The sequence below is a fragment of the Eptatretus burgeri genome, chromosome 12 (assembly GCF_056783735.1).
Source record: "Eptatretus burgeri isolate ZD-2024b chromosome 12, Ebu_testis_v1, whole genome shotgun sequence".
NCBI lineage: Eukaryota > Metazoa > Chordata > Myxini > Myxiniformes > Myxinidae > Eptatretus > Eptatretus burgeri.
In genome coordinates, this window is record NC_140972.1 from 11,786,734 (window position 1) to 11,806,271 (window position 19,538).

A 19,538-nucleotide genomic window follows, 5' to 3' on the forward strand; every position below is an offset into this window, starting at 1 on the left:
TACAGGTGGACAGGCCTGAGTCAGATTATGACTTGGGTCTCTCCATGGTGATTTTTCAAGTCGTGTTGGTAAACGTGTTATTTGCTTAGACGTTGTGCTGGAAGAGCTCGAGGACAGCAGCAATGATGAACAAGACGTGAACAATGAAAACGGTGCAGGTGATCATCAGGGAGTGTTCCAAGATCCCAAGTCTCCACCTGCAGGCTTTGTGAGGAGGCGTGCTCCACCACGTGTGGCCAAAAAACCTGCCCGTGTCCTTTCAAGCAAACCACAGAATTTCCAGGTCTGAGTATTACCTTCCATCTTGTGAAATAATTTGTAAAATAAAAACTAACAGCATATATATATATATATATATATATATATATATATATATATATATATATATATATATATATATATATATATATATATACATATTGTCCATAAAGTCTCTTTACAATTTAAAATTTCTTACAAAAGCAAATGAATAGATAAACCTGTGGAAATTATTACAAAATGAGTAGGTATATATATATATATTTTTTTTTTGCCTCATTTAATACACTTCTATATGGGCACAATTAGTTGCACGAAGCACATTAAGATGGTATAAGTTATAAGGAGACTTTATGGACACTATATATATATATATATATATATATACACACACACATCTCCAAAAGGTTTAAACTCTTGTTCCATCCCCTCTTCCCAAATGCAACACCATCACCATTTATTTCCACCCCCTCGTTATTTAATTCATACTTTTATTTAACTGCTGATGTTTTTGAGTTTGTTTGTCCTTTCCTTGCCAACATGCATGTCCTTTCCATGTGCGCATGCATGTCCTTTCCAACCACCATATATATTGTTGCGAGCACGACCGCTAGGTGGAGCAGTAGGGTCGACTCTACTGAATACCCGGAATCTAGATCGTACTTTTTGGAAAACTCTGAAGGTACGGGTCCCTTACAGGGCCGTGAATAGTCAATAATTCAACCACGTGGGACAGAGTTATCTGCCAAACTTCAAAATACCTAGAGGCCCACGTGGCGAGCTACCGATTAATTCACACCCTCGACGGCACTCGTACGGGACGAGCCGTATGCGTGCTCGACCCATGTGTAACCTGAGCGGATGGTTACCGAAGTCCCGTCGGTCCAAATGTACAATTTGCCGCTTCCCAAACACGCACCGTGCTAAGCCAATGAAAGAAACACAGAAACGAGCTGAAACATTTAACGGGATTTATTTATTATTGGTGGGGGGCAGTCCACAAGGAGCAGAGTTATCTGATTATATGAAATGCAATGTACAAGCAAAAGCACTTATCCAGTTTCTACTTAAAGATGGGGCTCCACGGATATGCACACGCACACAGATACCCAGAAAGAATAATGGGACCTTCCTGCCTTGTGTGGCTTGGTCGAGATGCGACCAGCCTACCGTCGACGAGATGCGACCCGCGCTCCAGCAGACCAGAGCGATTCAACGTCGGCGACGAGACGAGAGCAGAAGAAGCGTCAGTAGCGAGATGCGACCAGTGTCGTGAGATGTGTTCAGCGCTCGAGCGGACCAAACGCAATCATCCTTGTTCTCGCGCTCGTCCCGACGGCTACGCTCTCCGCCTGTGCGATCGCGCCGCAACCTTATTCCCCTTTGGGGGGTGGGGGGGGGCGGAACGCCCCCTCACTGGACGGTTTTGGCGCGCAAATCGCTCGTCGCCCCCATGAATGGCCGAAAGGGGCTCCAAGTCCGCTGATTGGACCGGAGGGGCGTGACGGCCGTCAAAGCGGACCGCCCTTCAAACAAGGAGAGTAATATGGTCCTGCGTGACCTCCGCCCACGTATATGCTGACAAGCACACGTGTAAAGGTGCTGGTGGAGGATGGTGGGAGGAAGCTTAGGCAGGTGTGTTGTTGTAGTTAGCTGGGGTGTAAAAATAAAAGAAAACCCTAACTGTCAAAATAACTCTGCAGCGCACGAACATCCAATTCCCACTCTACTAGGTTCTAACTAGGATGGGATTCTAACTAGAAACACACACTTATCGAAATAACTAAGCTACGGGGACGGCTGTCTGTCTGTGTGCACAAGGCTTCCAAATTCGTAATAATATATATATATATATATATATATATATATATATATATATATATATATATATATATATTCACCGAACGCCTCTTCGGGTGAATACAAAGGTGAAGTTTCAGTGTCTTTTTTTTTTTTTTTTGACTATCAAGCTGGTGACATGGGACCAGTTGAAATTGATCAGATGCTTTTTCACCTTTTAATGGAAAGCTACGTTGTTGTAGGAAGCAGCCATTAAAGATGATTGTGTGTGTGTGTGTGTGTGTGTGTGTGTGTGTGTGTGTGTGTGTGTGTGTGTGTGTGTGTGTGTGTGTGTGTGTGTGTTGGAAGTGGTAGCAATTGGGAACCTCAGCCTTCTCAGCAATAATGGAGTTTGCCCAATGCCATAATTCTCTTGTGTTTGTACTGAGTCTGTTTCTTCAGGAAAACGTTTGATGATGAGCATGCTTCTCTGATCATTGATTTAGTCTCCATTTTCTTTTGGAAGATGGAGTGCAGAAATATCAGACCTTAGGAAGTGAGCTTGGTGTTGAACTCTCGCTTGAGGATTGATCTATACTGGTTGGTTGTTTTGTGGCGAGACCAAGATATAACATGAAGTTGGTATTCTAAGGAACAAGTTGAGTATTTCAGTCTATCAATCCAAGGAAAGGGCTTTGGGATGGAAAGTTGTGCTATTGAAATGATTTGCTTGTGGAGCGGAAGGGATTTTAGGCATCGTTGGCCTGGAGCTGAAGGGTCGAGTCCTCCAGACGGTCAATGATGGGTGGTGTGCTGTGGTGACGATGACTGTCAGCACCGAATGCGGACAAGATGGACCAGATTTTAAAGTTGGTTTTACCAAGTGGATGATGTCGCCACAAAGGGTGAGAGTTGGGATCATCCAATAAGAGCTTTTCTTGAGAATACCTGGATCTGTGATGCTCTTTTGAAGTCCTCTGGCTCATGGATGATGGTCGTTGTGGGGGAGTGGTAGACTATTTTATGTGTGATGTCAGGAGAGGTGTGATGTGTCTTGTATTTTATTTATTTATTTCAAATCCATTTAGGGATGTGGTTAATAGGAAGGAGCATCCAGAGGGAGTGAATATGGTAAAGAAGACATGAGCTGGGTGAGAAATACAAGCACCTGGAGTTAGCTTTTTCTTTTGTGATTGATGTAACTGAAAACTATGAAACGGATGCGGTTGCTGACTGAGCAGATTTTTTGATACGAAGCACAAAATGGTAATGTGTGGTTTGTGATGAGCAATATTTTCCAGTGAACTGTAACCCCATTGCAAAGTGGTGGTGGTGTTGTAACTGCAATGATGGTTCTGCATCTGACAGCTAATCCCACAGGGACTCTGCTTTGTACATCTCATACCCAAAGTGAAACTTAATTCAACGATTGCTTAATTCTTCCTGAAATGGCCCCTGGCATTGAGACAATTTTGTTTTTGATTTTTTTTGTGATTGGCAACTAGAAAAACGGTTTGGTAAAACCACGTGACATCTCTGTGGCTGTTATTTCAGATACGTGTGCGTGTTGTGGAGGGGCGGCAGCTTCCAGGAAACAACCTCCATCCGGTGGTGAAGGTGTCTGTGGGTCGGAAAATGAAGCGCACTCGGATACGTGCTGGTGGAAGTCCCTTCTGGAATGAGGTGGATACCATGGTTTAAAAAATAGAAAATTTATTATTATGTTTTTGTAAACTGAAATATATTAATACCAATAACGCAAGTAAACTGAAATATACTCACAGTACTAATAACACAAGTGAACTGAACTCTACCGCACTACACAGCAAAACCGTTTATCAGAATTGCAGATCATGAGAAGTCTTATCTGGAGTGTCTCCCTAGTTCTTCTGTCTGCTGCTCGGACGGGCCTGAAAGTATCGTGCTCTGCATGACATCTTGTTTTTTTGTTTTCTTTTCCAGATCTTTTTCTTCAATTTCCACCAGTCTCCAGCCACGCTGTTTGATGAGCAAATTGGCTTTTCGGTAAGATGGTTTTGTCCATGTTTATTTTGCAATATCTTTTTCTCTTTGCCTCTTGGAATATAGCTTCACACAGTACCTCGTGTGAGTTATTTTTTTTTTTTTAATTTTATTCCATCTGTCACCTTACGTTGGACCTTGGTACAGGGTGTGAGTTTATTTCCCCATGAGAGGTTTGGTGAATTGACCAGCAATGTGTACGTTCCTTAATTGTTCCTCCCTCGTGAGCTTTCCAAACGCTTTGTTGGAATTTCTGTAGTATTCTTGAACTTTACCATGCATCTCGGTACCTGCGTTGTGTGCGCTCTCTCCACCCTGCAGGTGCTGAACGCTCGCTCGCTTCGATCCGATTGTGAAATCGGCACCTTCAAGGTGGTGTTGTGAACTGGTGTCGAACTCTCGTGTGAATGTTATATCATTCGGATGTGGGGGGGGGGGGGGGGGGGTTGAAACGTCTTGTAACGGTTTGGCATTGTGGGTAATGAAAACTGTTTGAGGGTTGTGATGGACGTTAAAAGGTCAAATAACTCTAATATCCATAATGGACTGTTTTGAGTGTGGGCTTTTCCTTGGTTTGTACATAATGGTTGATCCCAACTCACCACATCTGAACCCAGTGTGGTACAGTTTGTGATGCTCGTGAGTTTCACTGACGTGGCAGGTGGTTTTTAAAATCAAAACCCAGTTACCTTAATATGAGCCATTTTGTGTGTGCTGGACCTCCTTGGTCTCACCCCGAGTTCGAACATTTTGCATTTCCTACCTTTGTTTTGAGACTAACTTATTTTTGTTTTGACGCTAACCTTTTGGTGTTTTTCACAACCAACTTGTCTTTTCTTTTTGCTCATTTAGTTGGACATTGGAGTCGTATATAATGAACCAAGTAAGTCCCAGATTTGTTAATTTGCCCTTTTTGTTTGTTCATGTTGTATTTATTGGCAGCAATTGTTTGACCTTCAACTGCAGTGGCACAAAAATGAACTTGAGGCATTCTCTTTGTTTCCTGATATTGATGGGTTTTACTATGTGACTCGGGAAGGACACTGGTTTAGTTTGTACCAAATGGTCTCGTCTTGTACTCCAACTTAGTTCATGTCAGTAAGAGAGGAACACTGGTGAAGTAGCCACCCAACCATGTTATTGTGTGCGGTGCTTGTTGTGCGTGTGCATCATAATTAACATTCATTTGGTCGTGATTTGAGTGAATAATTTCCTGTAGAAGAGACTAAGTGAAACGGTTTGTTTGCTTCACTTCGTGAAACATCCCAAGTCTTTTCAGAAGTATTATAATGCCATGAACATCTAACCACGGGGTAAATTTTGTGTTCTGTTTAGTTACACTATTCGAGGCTCACCAAACAGTTCGCAAATCGATCGTGCGCATGCAGTCGGCCTTGGGAGGTGTCGTTGCACTTTCACCGAATTGGTGGGATATCGATACCTGGTAGACAAATGGACATAAAATGGTGGATTTGAACTTGGTAGCCCAGCATTGTGACTCGTATGCCTCTGGGAAAGGGAAGGGGGACCTTCCCGATTATATTTGAAATTCTCTTGTCACTCTGCATTTGTTACTGTACCTACCATTGTTCTGTAAAATGAGCCCTTTGTCTGAGCTGTCATTGCGGTAGTAACCGCCTTTTCCATTCCTTTTATCGCAAGCGCTCTCCAGTAAATGGTGCTCTCTCACCAGTTGTACTAAACTTCTATTACAAACATTGTGCATTGTGGCCATTTTGCTCTGAAGTATGTTGAGAACTGATGGAGAATGAAGGACAAACCAGTCATATTTTGATTATCTAATCCCTTTTTTTTTTTTCTTTAACTCTTCCATTTTCGTCCTCAACAGAGCATGCGTTCATCAGGAAGTGGGTCCTTCTCACGGACCCTGACAGTGTGACTTCTGGACCCAAGGGTTACCTGAAGGTCTCACTGATCGTCCTTGGTTCTGGTGATGATGTTCCGGTAAGAAACACCGGAGTGACCTTTAACTGGTGTGGTGAGGTTTTTTTTTTTTTTTTTTTTTTTCTAAATAATTAATCAAGCCATCAAATTATTCAATATTTTGTTTATTTATCTTTTGGTTTGCATGTGTATATTTTAATTTATGCTTGGGACAATCATTTACTTTTTACACCTTGAATTTGCAGGCCTGGTGGATAAAAAAAAAAGTTTACTTTTTATTTCATTGGGAATGTAAGGAAGAAGGACTGATCTATTTAATTCAATCAGTTACACCAATACGCAGCATTTCGCACATTGAAGAATCCTTTTGTAGTAGTTTGTTATAAATTGGGAACCCAGAAACATTAACTCCATTATTTTGAGCGAAGCTGATGAACCGTCAAGCTGCACTTTCTGAGTCTATCATATCCAACTTGCCTTTTGCCACAAATTTTAAAATTCATTTCTATTGGTCTCGGTAATTGTGAATATCCGAATGATTTGCGACCTCCATCGTCCATGACACTTGGGATGCACTTACCTTCCAAATAATGGAATTAAATACCTGCTGAAGACGTCAAGATCTGCGTTGACCATTTGATTGTGATTTTGGGGTTATCTTGAAAGTTTTCGCGTACACCTTCGGTCGGCTCTACGTCATATAAATGGCAATCGCGTATTCACAGATTTCTTTGGAGGTGGCACCTGACTACTATACGCTAAGTTTTGGTAAGATCCATAATTGTATAATGTCTTAAACTTCTGGATGAAACTGAAAGAACTCGAGGGGGGGCACTCGGTCGAGTGCAAAACCTCCGCCGCCAACACTGCTGGGTCACTTAAGTGAACCTGATATCCTATTCATTGTAGGTCAAAACAGATCAGACTCTATTGAACCACGATTGAATAAACTAAACGAGATCGAGACGCATGTAGAAATGCCAAAAAAAAATCGAAATTTTTTTGAAAAAAAAGGTGCAAAATTGCTGGGTTTTTTTTCTCTAACATTTTTTTTTGGGGGGGGTGGAAATCACTTAAAACATGTAGAAATGCAAAAAAACAAAATTCAAATTTTTTTTTCAAATGTAATCTAAATTTTTTTGACAAAAAGTTGCAAATTTTTTTTTTTTTTCTTGAACAAATTTAGTTTTTTTTTTTTTGGTTGGAAATCACTTAAAACATGTAGAAATGCAAAAACAAAAATTCAAATATTTTTTCAAAATGGCCACCATAGTGGCGATATTGGACTTTGGACCAAGTCCAAAATCTAATGGCATGATCCTTGGACCATACCTAATCCCCCCACCAAGTTTCGTCGAAATCGGTCTAGGAGTTTTTCTGTAATACTGTTCACCAACAAACAGACAGGGGTGAAGACAGTAATCCGTTCATCTTCGATGGCGGAGGTTAATGAAGAATGTTTAATGTCGTATGATGTTCAAGCATACGGACACACTAATCATGGCTCTCTGGTGCAAACTCAATTATATTGAAAATGAAAAGGTAAATTAAATATGTTTGTATTATTAGGAATCTAAAACTGAAAGAGAAGAATATTCTGGTTTGTTTTTGGATCTGTGTCCAAGTTTCGAGTTAAAGTTGCATATTAATTGGCTGGCCTTGGCCAGGTCAACGTTAATTTTCTCAGCTTGCCCCCCCCCCCCCCAGGTTGGGTGATGTAATCATGCATTTCCTGAATCTTCGACCCAAAGAATCACTTTAGTAAATGAAATCTATAATTTTTTGGCTCGAGCACCCTGTCCTCTCCTCCTCCACCGCCTCCCTTTTTGCAGCAATGTACATTATTTCAAGTAAATGCTTCTTTGTAATGGAGTGTTCTGTTTAAAATGAAGTGCGAATTTTGTTGGGAAGGATGACAAGCCTGAAGGGACAGAAAAGGACGATGTTGAGAAGAACCTGCTCCGTCCGGCCGGAGTCTCGCTCCGTGGGGCCTTTCTCACGTTGCGTGTGTATCGTGCCGAAGACATCCCTCAGAGTATGTAGTCTCAGTTCAACTATGAACATTGGTAAAACAAAGTCCTTCAGTACATTATTTACTGGTTTAACATGAGCGACTGTAACAGATTGCTTTTGCTGCGCATGTGCTTTTCCTGTTAACATTGCGTTGTGGTCAATAAGGTGACCTTTACGCTTGTATCTCGTCCGAGCAATCCAAGTAAGTGTTAAACTGTTGGAACCTTATTGTCGATGCCAATTCAACTTGCCGAGAGACTGAATAAGATATTTTTTTATTATTATTTTATTATCAATAATTATTTTCTTTCTCTCGTTTTCCGTTCAGTGGACGATGCAGTCTTGAACACCATGAAGCAAGTCTTTGGTTTTGACAGCAACAAGAAGAATCTTGTTGATCCATATGTAGTAATCCACTTTGCTGGGAAAAAGGTGATTAATCTCTTCTGCTATTAGTTTCATGCCATTAGGTCACTTTGCCTGTAAACATGGAAAACTTTTTTTTTATTCCTGTTTCGATGCAGCTCCGAACAAAGATTGTGCAGAAAAATGCTTGCCCGGAGTGGAATGAAGCCTTGAGTCTACCTATCCAGGTAAGAACATGCTTGATCCATCAGGGAACACGAGAGGACAGTCATGCATTTATTATTTCCTATTCTAGTTTAAAAAAAAAATGTTTTTCACATTTGCCTGTCAACAGGATCTCAAATTTGGTGGATGTATTTGGACCAAATGTGGTGTACCGTTTGGGTGTGTGACCAGAACGAATCGATTCGATTTTGCTGAAGATCGGATCTGAGAATTTTTTAAATTTAGCAAGTGATTCTGCACCGTTGAGATTGGGTGGAGGGCGCAAAAATTATACAAAGCATGATATTTCAAAAAGTTGTGGACGGATTGTGACAACTTGGTGGATGAGTAGGGTGGATAAATAAGCCGATTAGATTTTGGAGGTCCGATGCAGATGCGGCCAATCGATAGACAAAAACCTAAGCTGCCCTGCCTGGTGGGGGTATGTGTTCTACCGAGTACTGTTCTTGGTGCTCTTTTTTTTTTTGTTGTTGCTGTTTCAGTGTACAATAGAGGCAAAAGTAATTATCCACTTTTCCTTTATTTATGTTTTTATTTATTGATTTCTTATTGCATCAATGTGCACTCAAGAGGGTTAATGTACAAATTGACCTTTCATCATTGTATGATAGTATGGTGACTTTTTTTTTTTTTTTGCTGAAAGCTGCCAGACCTTTTCTCATGCCAAGCCGCAATGCATGTCCCTTCTTATCTGCTTAGCAATTGAAGACAGTTTTACTTGGAGAGAAAAGAAGCTCTGTAAGGACTCTGAATGATTGTCTTTCCCAAGAGTCTTGTTTTATTTTGTTGTTGTTTAGCTCCAATCATCCAACATATATTGGAGCGAAGTGCTTTGTATTATCTCCAGAAAGTTTGCCGATGCAGATCTTGCCCTTGCGAACCAAGCAATCAACCTTGAATATTTTAACAGTAACCTGTCTAAGGGCTGAAAGATAATGCAGCAATACTTCATCCACTGGTGCCTCCGCCCGGAGATGGTCACTCGAGTCACAAATTTTGAGACTTGGTCTTAAAGACTTGAGCTTGTAGACTTGTTCACATTGACGATGAATGAATGAACACTACATCAAAAGAAACATTTCTCGGTGAATTTTGTGACCTTTTCATACCTGTAGGATGTGATTGTTTATAAACGGACCGCCGGAGTCGTGCGCCGGAGGGAGCACGAATTTGGTGCATCGATCGCGCCGGGATTAGAAAAGGTATTGGTTATACAGTGCCCAAAGTGCTGCTGAGTTCCGAGCCTCCAATCGCACAAATATGTCTACTGGAGTAAAAGGAGTTAAATTGTGGCGAAAAGCAAGTATAGCTATAGAAGCTTTCATTACATGGAATCCATGTGTTTGAATTCAGTCGGCATCTCTCCTCAGACGAAGGAGTACCATAACATATTCACAAAATCTTCCATGTTCCAGATGCCCAGACGGCTGTGAAGCATGTTCACCACCATCTGTGCATATTATCAACCTTCAGATGCCTTTTGACTCTGGAATGATCAGAGGCCATGATTGAAGACCTGCTGAGGCACCTTCCACTGGAGAATGCAGAAAACATCGCTCCACATGGCATAGATTTCATTTTATGAGAAAATGGAACAAGCTGTTACACTTATAGTGGGGCAACTTAGCTAAATATAGCATAACAATTGTGCATTTTGTGAGGAAAGCACCAAATTTGGCACACTAGTAGCCTATCATATTATGAACAGATTTGGATATTGGGCCATCTCAAATTCAGCTGCTGATGGCTGTGGCAGCCATTTTCCACTGCCATCAAAAATTTTGAGATGGCCCAACATCCAAATCTGTTCATAATATGTTGGGCTACTAGTGTGCCAAACTTGGTGCTTTCCTCACAAAATGCACAATTGTTATGCTAAGTTGCCCCACTATTAGTCTTCCACAGTCCCAAGAACTAGACTTCGTCACTGCAGAAGGACCTCAAGAAGAGTCTGCTGACTTCATCAGCTGAATAGCGGATGATGATTGGTGGATTCCATACTTGAAGCTGCACACAGTATTGTTAGAGAAGACCTACCACAAGCTAGATGCTTTTATGGTGATAACCCAGGTGGTGCAGGGAAGACACCTGTTTTCAACATGCTGATGAGACACCTCCATCACAATGGCCATTAGGTTGCATGTGCAACCTGAACTCTCTCTCTCTCTCTCCTCTCTCTCTCTCTCTCTCTCTCTCTTTCTCTTTCTCTTTCTCTTTCTCTTTCTCTTTCTCTTTCTCTTTCTCTTTCTCTCTTTCTCTTTCTCTTTCTCTTTCTCTTTCTCTTTCTCTTTCTCTTTCTCTTTCTCTTTCTCTTTCTCTTTCTCTTTCTCTTTCTCTTTCTCTTTCTCTTTCTCTTTCTCTTTCTCTTTCTCTTTCTCTTTCTCTTTCTCTTTCTCTTTCTCTTTCTCTTTCTCTTTCTCTTTCTCTTTCTCTTTCTCTTTCTCTTTCTCTTTCTCTTTCTCTTTCTCTTTCTCTTTCTCTTTCTCTTTCTCTTTCTCTTTCTCTTTCTCTTTCTCTTTCTCTTTCTCTTTCTCTTTCTCTTTCTCTTTCTCTTTCTCTTTCTCTTTCTCTTTCTCTTTCTCTTTCTCTTTCTCTCTCTCTTTCTCTTTCTCTTTCTCTTTCTCTCTCTTCTCTTTCTCTTTCTCTCTCTTCTCTTTCTCTTTCTCTCTCTTCTCTTTCTCTCTCTCTCTCTCTCTCTCTCTCTTTCTCTCTCTCTCTCTCTCTCTCTCTCTCTCTCTCTCTCTCTCTCTCTCTCTCTCTCTCTCTCTCTCTCTCTCTCTCTCTCTCTTTCTCTCTCTCTCTCTGTCTCTCTCTCTCTCTCACCTCTCTCTCTCACCTCTCTGTCTCTGTCTCTGTCTCTGTCTCTGTCTCTGTCTCTGTCTCTGTCTCTGTCTCTGTCTCTGTCTCTCTCTCGTGCCACCTGTGGCTGCTGGTTGCATTATCAGTTGGGACGCGGCTATGCCTCTGATGTCCCCCTTACCAGTACACTGGTACTCATTTTGCCGACCTCGGAAGGATGACAGGCCGAGTCAACCTCCTGGTGCATGTTGATTCAGCGGCCAACGGGGCTTGAACTCAGGACCCTAACCACTAAGCCAACACCAGGCTGCAACCTGAACTGGAATTGCAACTATGCTCTTGACTGGGGTAAAAACAGTACAGTTTTGCATCACATGGCTTTAATATGCAAATATTGAGGCGAGGCCGTTTCATCCGTGTTCTCCTCCACGGGACATCTCCACGCATCGTGCTCTGTTGCATCTCCTGCGTGGTCACCTGTGTATACACATGATGAGAAAGAGCTGTTTTGTTTCATTGCACTTTATCGAGATTTTCTATAACATTTGGAGCTGAGCCAATGAGCCTTTTGTAAACATCCAAACAATTTTTTTTTCATCCAGAAATCCCTTTCATGTGACATGTATTTTTATTTTTATTTATTTTGCTTGTGATGTTTTCTTTTCTTGATGTCATGTTTTGTAATTTACTTTTATTTACCTTCTATTTCAGTTTCCATCCATGTGTGAGCGCCTTCGTATCACTGTGTATGACAGGTGAGCCTGGAATATATTTTTGCCTGTTTCTTTTCATCCATTTTTGGGTTAACTTTGGGTGCACAATGTTTTAATCCAATCCGTCCTTCTTTACAATGTACTTTTCTTCATCAGCAGCACAAGATGTTGATCTTGTCTATCCAACTAGATTTCTAATATTTTATTGTCTCGACTGTTTTATCTCATCAAAACATCTAAAGCTATTTACTTAACTTTCTCGGGTGCACAATATCTATTTACGTGTGTACACCAGCAAAGAACCTGACCTTGCGTTTGGGTTAATGCCCACACTTTTATAACTTCTGTATTTTATTGATACGCAATTTTTTTTTTTTTTTTTTTTTTGGTATACCTTGTCGAGGCTCGTATGAGAGCGAGCACAAAATTGCACAGCGATAATGGATTCCATAACCTTGCTGATGATTGGGAGAAGGCTGATTGGTCTGTAGTTGCAGGGATCTGTTTTGCACCTTTTTTCATGCAGGGCAGTGATGTTTGCTGATTTCCAAGCAGATGGCAAATTACCTTGAGCAAATGAGAGGGTGAGTAGAACACAGAGAGGGTGAGCAAGAGCAGAGGAGCAGGTTTTTAGGACACGTGGGCTGATGCCATCTGGACAGAGTGCAGAATCTGAGTCGAGGTTTGACAGCAAGCTCTACATTTTGTCAGACTAAAAGGACAGAGTCCTTTTCCCAGGATGAGTTGATGTTGATGCGACTGTAAGGTGGGTACAGAAAGCGATGTCTTTCGGACACTATTTCGATGCAAACAGCGAGTTTAGGCATTCAGCCTTTTCACATGCGGTATCAGCAGTGCGGCCATTTGAGGTTAGGGAGGGGATGGAGGGGGAACATACACCAGAAACAGATTTGATTAGATGCCACCAGGATTTTGAGGAGGGAGAGAGGTTTGAAAGTTCAGATTTGAGCTTAGAAAGATGTTGTTTTCTGGCTCTCCTGAGGGTAGACACACACTTGTTCTTAGCTTTCTGGAAGGAACTGAGATTACCCTCTGTGTTAGCTATCCATGACAAAACAAGCATTTTAAGGCCATTTTCCCTGCTAAAGTGGGGGTTATCCTTGAGGCAAAGGCAAGTTGTTTCAGGACAACTGCCTCGCCACAAGCTTCAGTGAACCATGGGCGGGAGGAGGGTTGGACAACTGAAGACGAGAGGGGATAAATCTGTGCATGAGGGAGAGCAAGTTTCTTTCAAAGAATTCCCAGGATGAGTTGATGTTGGAGAGAGTAGCGATGGGAGACCAATCTAGAAGTTTGATAGCTGCTTCGAGACCCTGCCAGTCGGCTTGAGTGAAATGCCAGACTCGATGGCGGTGAGGTGGTTCTCCGATAATCGCCAGAGAGATGTCCACTTTGACAAGGACGTGGTCAGAAGAACCGATTGGAGTGGAGGAAGAACAGCAGATATTTTCAGGGAAATTTATCAAAATCAGATCCAGAAGAGATGGAGTACCATTGGTTGAGATCCGGGACGGGAAGTTGACCGATTGTCAATCCCAATGAGTCGCAGGCAACTCTTGCTGAAGTGCCATGACGGGTGAGAGAGGTACCCACACCACGCCAGCTGGCATGATGACAATTGAAGTCACTACATATGAGGAAGAGTTCAGATGAGAAGATCGAAGTTGCTCCATGTATTTGGATAGTGAGGTGTAGATTGAGTCATCACTGTTTGGTGGACGGTACAGTACACATCTAAACATGAGGTGGGAGTGGAGGGGAAGCCGGAGCCAGAGGGATTCCTGGGGGTGTGGGTGGTGAGGGCAGTGCATGGAGAGTGAGGGATAGAGTCTTTGATGAAGAGAGCAACTCCTCCACTAGGACGAGGCTCAGGTCTATCAAACCGGAGGAGGGAGTAACCAGGGAGAGATACTTGGGAGTCGGACACGTCTTGGGGGAGGAAAGTTTCTGTTGGGCAGATTATGTCTGGTTTGTCAGTGGCAACCACTATGGAAAGATCTGTCAGGTTTGAGCGAAGGCCCCTGATATTTGAGGTCCACTTTCTTGGTGAAGAGGGAGGGGAGGAGGCTTTGGGTGCAGGGGATGGGAGGAGGGGAGTCAGGAGAAGAGTTGAAAGAGTGTAGGGACTGCAGAATAGCTGGGGGAGGGGCTGGATGAGGAGGAGAAAAGGCTCTGTGGTGCTGGGGGAGAGGGGGGACAAGAGAGGGGGCAGAAGGCAGTTGAGGATTTGAGGAGTGATGAGATGGAGGTGAGAGGGCAGGGGAAAGAGGCAGCTTTGTGAACATGAGGGGCGGGGGCAACTTTGAGAAGGGTGAGTGAGGGAGGAGAAAGGTGAGGGGGGAGTTTTTTGAGAAAGGTGAGAGGGAAGCTTGGAGTGAGAAGAGTGTGATGGTTGCTTTGAGAGGGGTGAGTTTGTACTGAAGTTGGAAAAAAAAAAAGAATGGTTGATGGAAAGCGAACATTCATAGCAAACTGGGTTTGTTTTTTAATTTTTAGGTCAGAGATGCGATTTAAGACATTTCTTGATGGATGCAATAAAGGTGAATTAAGAGAATGGAGAGAAGAAATGCTGTAACAGTTGGATTTTATTTATTTATTTATTTATTTTAAGGAAAGGTCGAATTGAGAGCAGTCAGCAGTCTGTTGAAATCGAAAAAGTCGTGAATTATGATACAGTAATGAGAACCATACGTGTGAAAGGGGAAGATGAAGCATATGAGATAGTTTATTATTATTATTATTATTCATAATTTTGAGTTTTCATCAGATTAGGTAAGGTTGTAGAAATTCAAGTTGGAATTTATGTTGCGTCAGACAATAAATGTGAAGTATTGCTCCCAGCTTTCCAGCTCGATAACAGATGGCATTTGCATTTTGGCCGTCTCCATCCCTGCCCTATTTAGAATCCCGTGTGGACATGGGAAACTTGCTTGTACATGCAATATGAGAAATACCTTTCCATAGTAGTGTGTGTGTGTGTGTGTGTGTGTGTGTGTGTGTGTGTGTGTGTGTGTGTGTGTGTGTGTGTGTGTGTGTGTGTGTGTGTGTGTGTGTGTGTGTGTGTACCACAAGGTGATTTAGAGGAAAGATTATTACCTTTGAGCAGTCATGCTTATTTCATTCTTGACCTGAACGTTAATTAGTGTCTACTGGCCTTAGTTGGTGAACGTTAATTATCCCACGGTGTTTTTCGTAAAGTCGGGTTATCTCCAGTGTAACGGTAGCTGAACATCAGGAAATGATCAGGAAACACACCGGTTTAGGGAGCAGCTATGATGGAAGTATTTTATTATTCATATGCCAAAGCAACACTTTTTCAACCTGTCCATGACCTCCAACCCCCCCCCCCCCCAACAAATAATGATTAAAGGCTTCAAAAGCCAATCAAAGGATTCTCATAAACAGAACAATTCCTGGACCAAATAGTTGAGTAAATGGTCATTAATCAAATTTCAAGTTGAATGCCTGTCCGAAGAGCAAAGAAACAACTCAAATTTCGAGTAAAATTGAGTGATACCATCTGGGTGGACGACATGACAGTCTGGTCAAAATGACCGGCGTTATTCTGGCCCAGACCATTTTTCTTGTTTCAATTAAAGATGGTCTTCAACTGGCTTGATTCTGCCAGAATGAGTTTTATACATGACATTTCTCAGCTTTCCATTCCAATAGCAGCTGGAGTATCGATGATGAGCTGTTAGCCGCTTGCTCAATGATGGGCTGTTTTGGGTTTCGGGGTGGAGTAGCTAGTACTCGACTGTTCCCAGGTCGATTGTTGAGCATTTCTGATTCAAACCTTGTCAATGACCTGAAGTTTGGGAGCCTTCCTCTGATTTGAGTAATACGCATCTTTTTCTTGGCCTTGTCGTTGCTCTTCACAATTGCATGATTGATATTGTTGGAAGATGATGGAACAAGGTCAGCCTGGTTATCTTCAACCTTCGACACAGCCTCAGCTATGCTGGACTAAAACCTGTCGGCCCAATAAGAGTCTTACCGAAGGACATCAGCCCAAGATATGGATCAATTTGTAGGACGATCATTTCTGCAACGTGTATGGCTTTTTCAGTGCATCCCTTTGCCCATGGATATCTTGTGCTTGCAGTCTCGTGTTCAAAATTTTATCTTGAAGGCATGAATTTGGCTTTGATCCCAAACCCATGAAGCATTGTCTTGAAGTAAATCATTCAGTGGCTTGATCACTGACTGGACAGGTTTCCGATGCAACGGCCTATGTGATTTTTTTTCATATCAAAGACTAGTTATTTTGTTTTCAAGTGGCTCCATGTCCATAGTCGCCTGAACGTTTAGCTTGCGAACCTCTAACTTCGTGACTTGATCATATGACAGAAATTCGACTTCGTCATTCTGAAAGTCACTTTTTCTGGTTCTTTCTGAAACTACATTCTTGCCAGTTTTGAGTCCTTCCAAAGACCAAAGTATCACCAACGTAGGACCTGACTTCACTGTGACCTTCCAGTTGCATATTTTTTCTGAAATATTTGTGGTGCTGATGTGCTACCAGGAGGTAGTCAAAGGCATACTTGCCAATGGTAGAGGCAATCTAGAGAGGCAATCGTTGTGTCGTTGCATGAATCAGGATGGAGTGGGACCAACCCAAACCCACTTGAAACATCTAGTTTTGAAAAAAAAACCCAGTAGCACCAGCCAGTTTGGAAAGCATCTCATCAATCACAGGCATTTTGAAGCTTCTTGCTCGTAATTGCGTTATCGAGTTGATTCATGTCTCCGCAAGTTCGGATGTTGCCACTCTTCTTGAGAACTGGTATGATCGGATGCACCACAAAGTTTGTTTGATCACTTGATGAATAATCCCCCTTGTTTTGCATTTTTAAATTCAGTCTCTATCTTGGGCAATAAAGAAGCTCACAAATGCCTGGGTGTCGAAACACTTGAAGGTACAGCATTGTCCTGGAGCTAAATTTTTACTGGGCTGCATTGTTGACAACCCATGTCTTCAAAAAAATACCGACATGCACTTCATCATATGAATCCAGTCTCATGGCACTTGTTGTGGATCCATTCAACAAATGGTTAGTACTATTCTTGTGAGAGGGTATGTATGACTGGATCAAATTCTGTTGAGAATGGACCTCAATATCCTCAGGCCTCAGACATGACGTCTTTGTAGTTGGCCTATGTTGTTGTTTCTTAAAATGTATCCTGTGTTTTTTAAAATCCGATCAAGCGATGAATCACTGGATACATGTAAAGTAAATTCCTTGCAAAATGCATCAACAAAGGTATGAAGTTCTCAAATAATGAAGATTTGAGGGAGTTGATTTGTTGGGATGTTTTTAATCAGTTTGTGGTTCTTGACAAGTGCCTGATTATGATGTGATGTTCCTTTTTTTATTCTTCTTCTTCTTATTTTTTAAAACAGGATCTAAAGCTCAGAGGAGCTGAAACACATGATGCACACACTTGCAGATATGTATGAGACTACCTTGCAACAGTAGCCACTTAGCTTGGAAGTGACGTCACTTCCCAGGACATTCTCGGTACCGGTGATGTCATATTTTTGACTTTTTTTTTGTTCTCCCTGCAATGAGGGGAATTCCTTCCTCCCCATTGGTTACAACCAATGGTTGTCTGTCTGTTCTTGTACTCTGTCTTCTTAATGCTGAGTGTCAAGCGAGGAAACAGCATGAACATTTTTTTTTAGTCTGGTATGATTCGGCCCTGGTTTGAACCGCTGACCTCTCGGACTCTGAGCAGATTCTCTAACAGTCTAACCGTTGTCCTCGAGTCTGGCATAACCTGATCTCGTGATGGAGCTTGGAATTATTATGCTATTATTGAATACAAAAGTTTGTTCTCTCGAATTTGCAGCGAGAAATTGAAGCATAAATTGTTGGTTTACCATGAGGCCCACACTCAAACAATGATGACCTGCTCCACAAAAATAAACAAAAGACACTCAACTCCTGCTACCAAGCTTTGTATGTTCAGCTTGAGTGGAACTTTTGTGTGACCTTAATAGGATTGCAATTAAAGGAAATTTTATTAATCCTTTGATCTTTCCACAGTTTGAACTTTTTTCAGCTTCCTCGTTAGTTTCTGCATGTCCCTATGCATTTGCATGCTCGGAATTGTTGTGTGTGTGTGTGTGTGTGTGTGTGTGTGTGTGTGTGTGTGTGTGTGTGTGTGTGTGTGTGTGTGTGTGTTGGTTATCTCCATATGGGGGTTTCAGAAAGTGGAATGGAGCCTTCCCAGGTCTCAAAGTATGAGTGTGTGTTTGTGTGTGTGTACGTGCAAGTTGCTGTTGTCTGCTCGCTCCTCATGTGGGTGGGTTTCAGGAGGTGAAACAGACCTATGTCTCAAAATTGTGAGTTGTAGTTGTCGTATGTGAAATGGAGTCCTCCCAGGGTGGGCTCAAAGTATCCACCTTCATTTTGATAAGGGGTCTCGATTCATGGACCAAGCTGTTAAGTTTTTCTGTTCTCAGTTTTGTGCCGAGGGCTCTCTTCAGGATCGTTACTGAGCTCCGGACATCTTCTAACTGCAGTTCGTTTGTAATATTCCCAAAGATGGTTTTTTTAATATCTCTGAAGTTTTTTTTTTGTCATCATTCATGAAGCTCCAACTATCACTGGTACAACTTTAGTGTTCTTCAGCTTCCAGGATCTTTTCACTTCATTCTTGAGGTCTTGGTGTTCGATCATTTTCTTGATTTCTGCATCATTTAGTCCAAAATCACTGGCATTAACACCTCACTTTGCAATACCTTCTCTCTCTTTTTTTTTTTTGTACCAAAGTATGATATCTGGTCACAATGCTTTGTTTTCGTTGTTCATGCTTGATGGGATCATTAGGTCGTCCATGAGCGGTACTTCCATGCTTTTGGTTAATGTTTGTGTTCGGTCATTAAGCATAACATATCTCTTTCTTTGCTAACGCCACCTCCACCCCTCACCTATCTTTTTAAAAATTTTATTTTATTTTTCCTCCTCCCCCCAACTCTGTCTGTCCCCTCCTCACTCTCTCCTCCCACACCTCTCGTTTGTGTGTGTGTGTGTCTCTCTCTCTCTGTTGCACCTCTCCCACCCACAGTGTACAGCAACGTTTCGTGAGGTGTTGCTATTACCCACCTCCACCCCCCTTCCTCGCTCTTCTCCCCTTCCTTGGCTTCCCATTCTTCACCCACTCTGTTTCCCCTCCCTCCTCGCTCTGCCCATCCCTTCCCTCCCTTCCCTCAATCCTCTCTACCTCCCCCCCTCTCTCCTTTTCTCTTCCACTCCCCTCCTTCACATCCCTGTCAGCGAAGCGACGGGTTGTATTTGCTCATGTTGATGATAATGTATAGGTGTTTGGCTTTTCAAAAATGAAACGTATGCAAGGCTCGTGCCTGAGGATAAGAACTTTGTTCCTTAGTGATTGCTGCAGTGTTTGGGGATGCTTGCATTGACGGTGCTC

At 42.2% G+C, this 19,538-nt stretch overlaps 1 protein-coding gene across 7 annotated transcripts in view; it reads left to right on the forward strand.

The window, feature by feature from the left end:
- DYSF (dysferlin) overlaps window positions 1-19,538 on the forward strand; it is a 180,390-nt gene that overhangs the window by 37,095 nt on the left and 123,757 nt on the right. For all 7 annotated transcript variants that reach the window (XM_085849530.1, XM_085849528.1, XM_085849531.1 and 4 more), the window contains exons 6-15: window positions 90-283; window positions 3,592-3,720; window positions 4,000-4,062; window positions 4,381-4,431; window positions 4,912-4,942; window positions 5,909-6,024; window positions 7,876-7,999; window positions 8,306-8,409; window positions 8,502-8,570; window positions 12,079-12,122. In XM_085849530.1, the coding sequence (XP_085705656.1) occupies window positions 90-283; window positions 3,592-3,720; window positions 4,000-4,062; window positions 4,381-4,431; window positions 4,912-4,942; window positions 5,909-6,024; window positions 7,876-7,999; window positions 8,306-8,409; window positions 8,502-8,570; window positions 12,079-12,122 (925 nt within the window). The remainder of the gene's footprint in view (window positions 1-89; window positions 284-3,591; window positions 3,721-3,999; window positions 4,063-4,380; window positions 4,432-4,911; window positions 4,943-5,908; window positions 6,025-7,875; window positions 8,000-8,305; window positions 8,410-8,501; window positions 8,571-12,078; window positions 12,123-19,538) is intronic.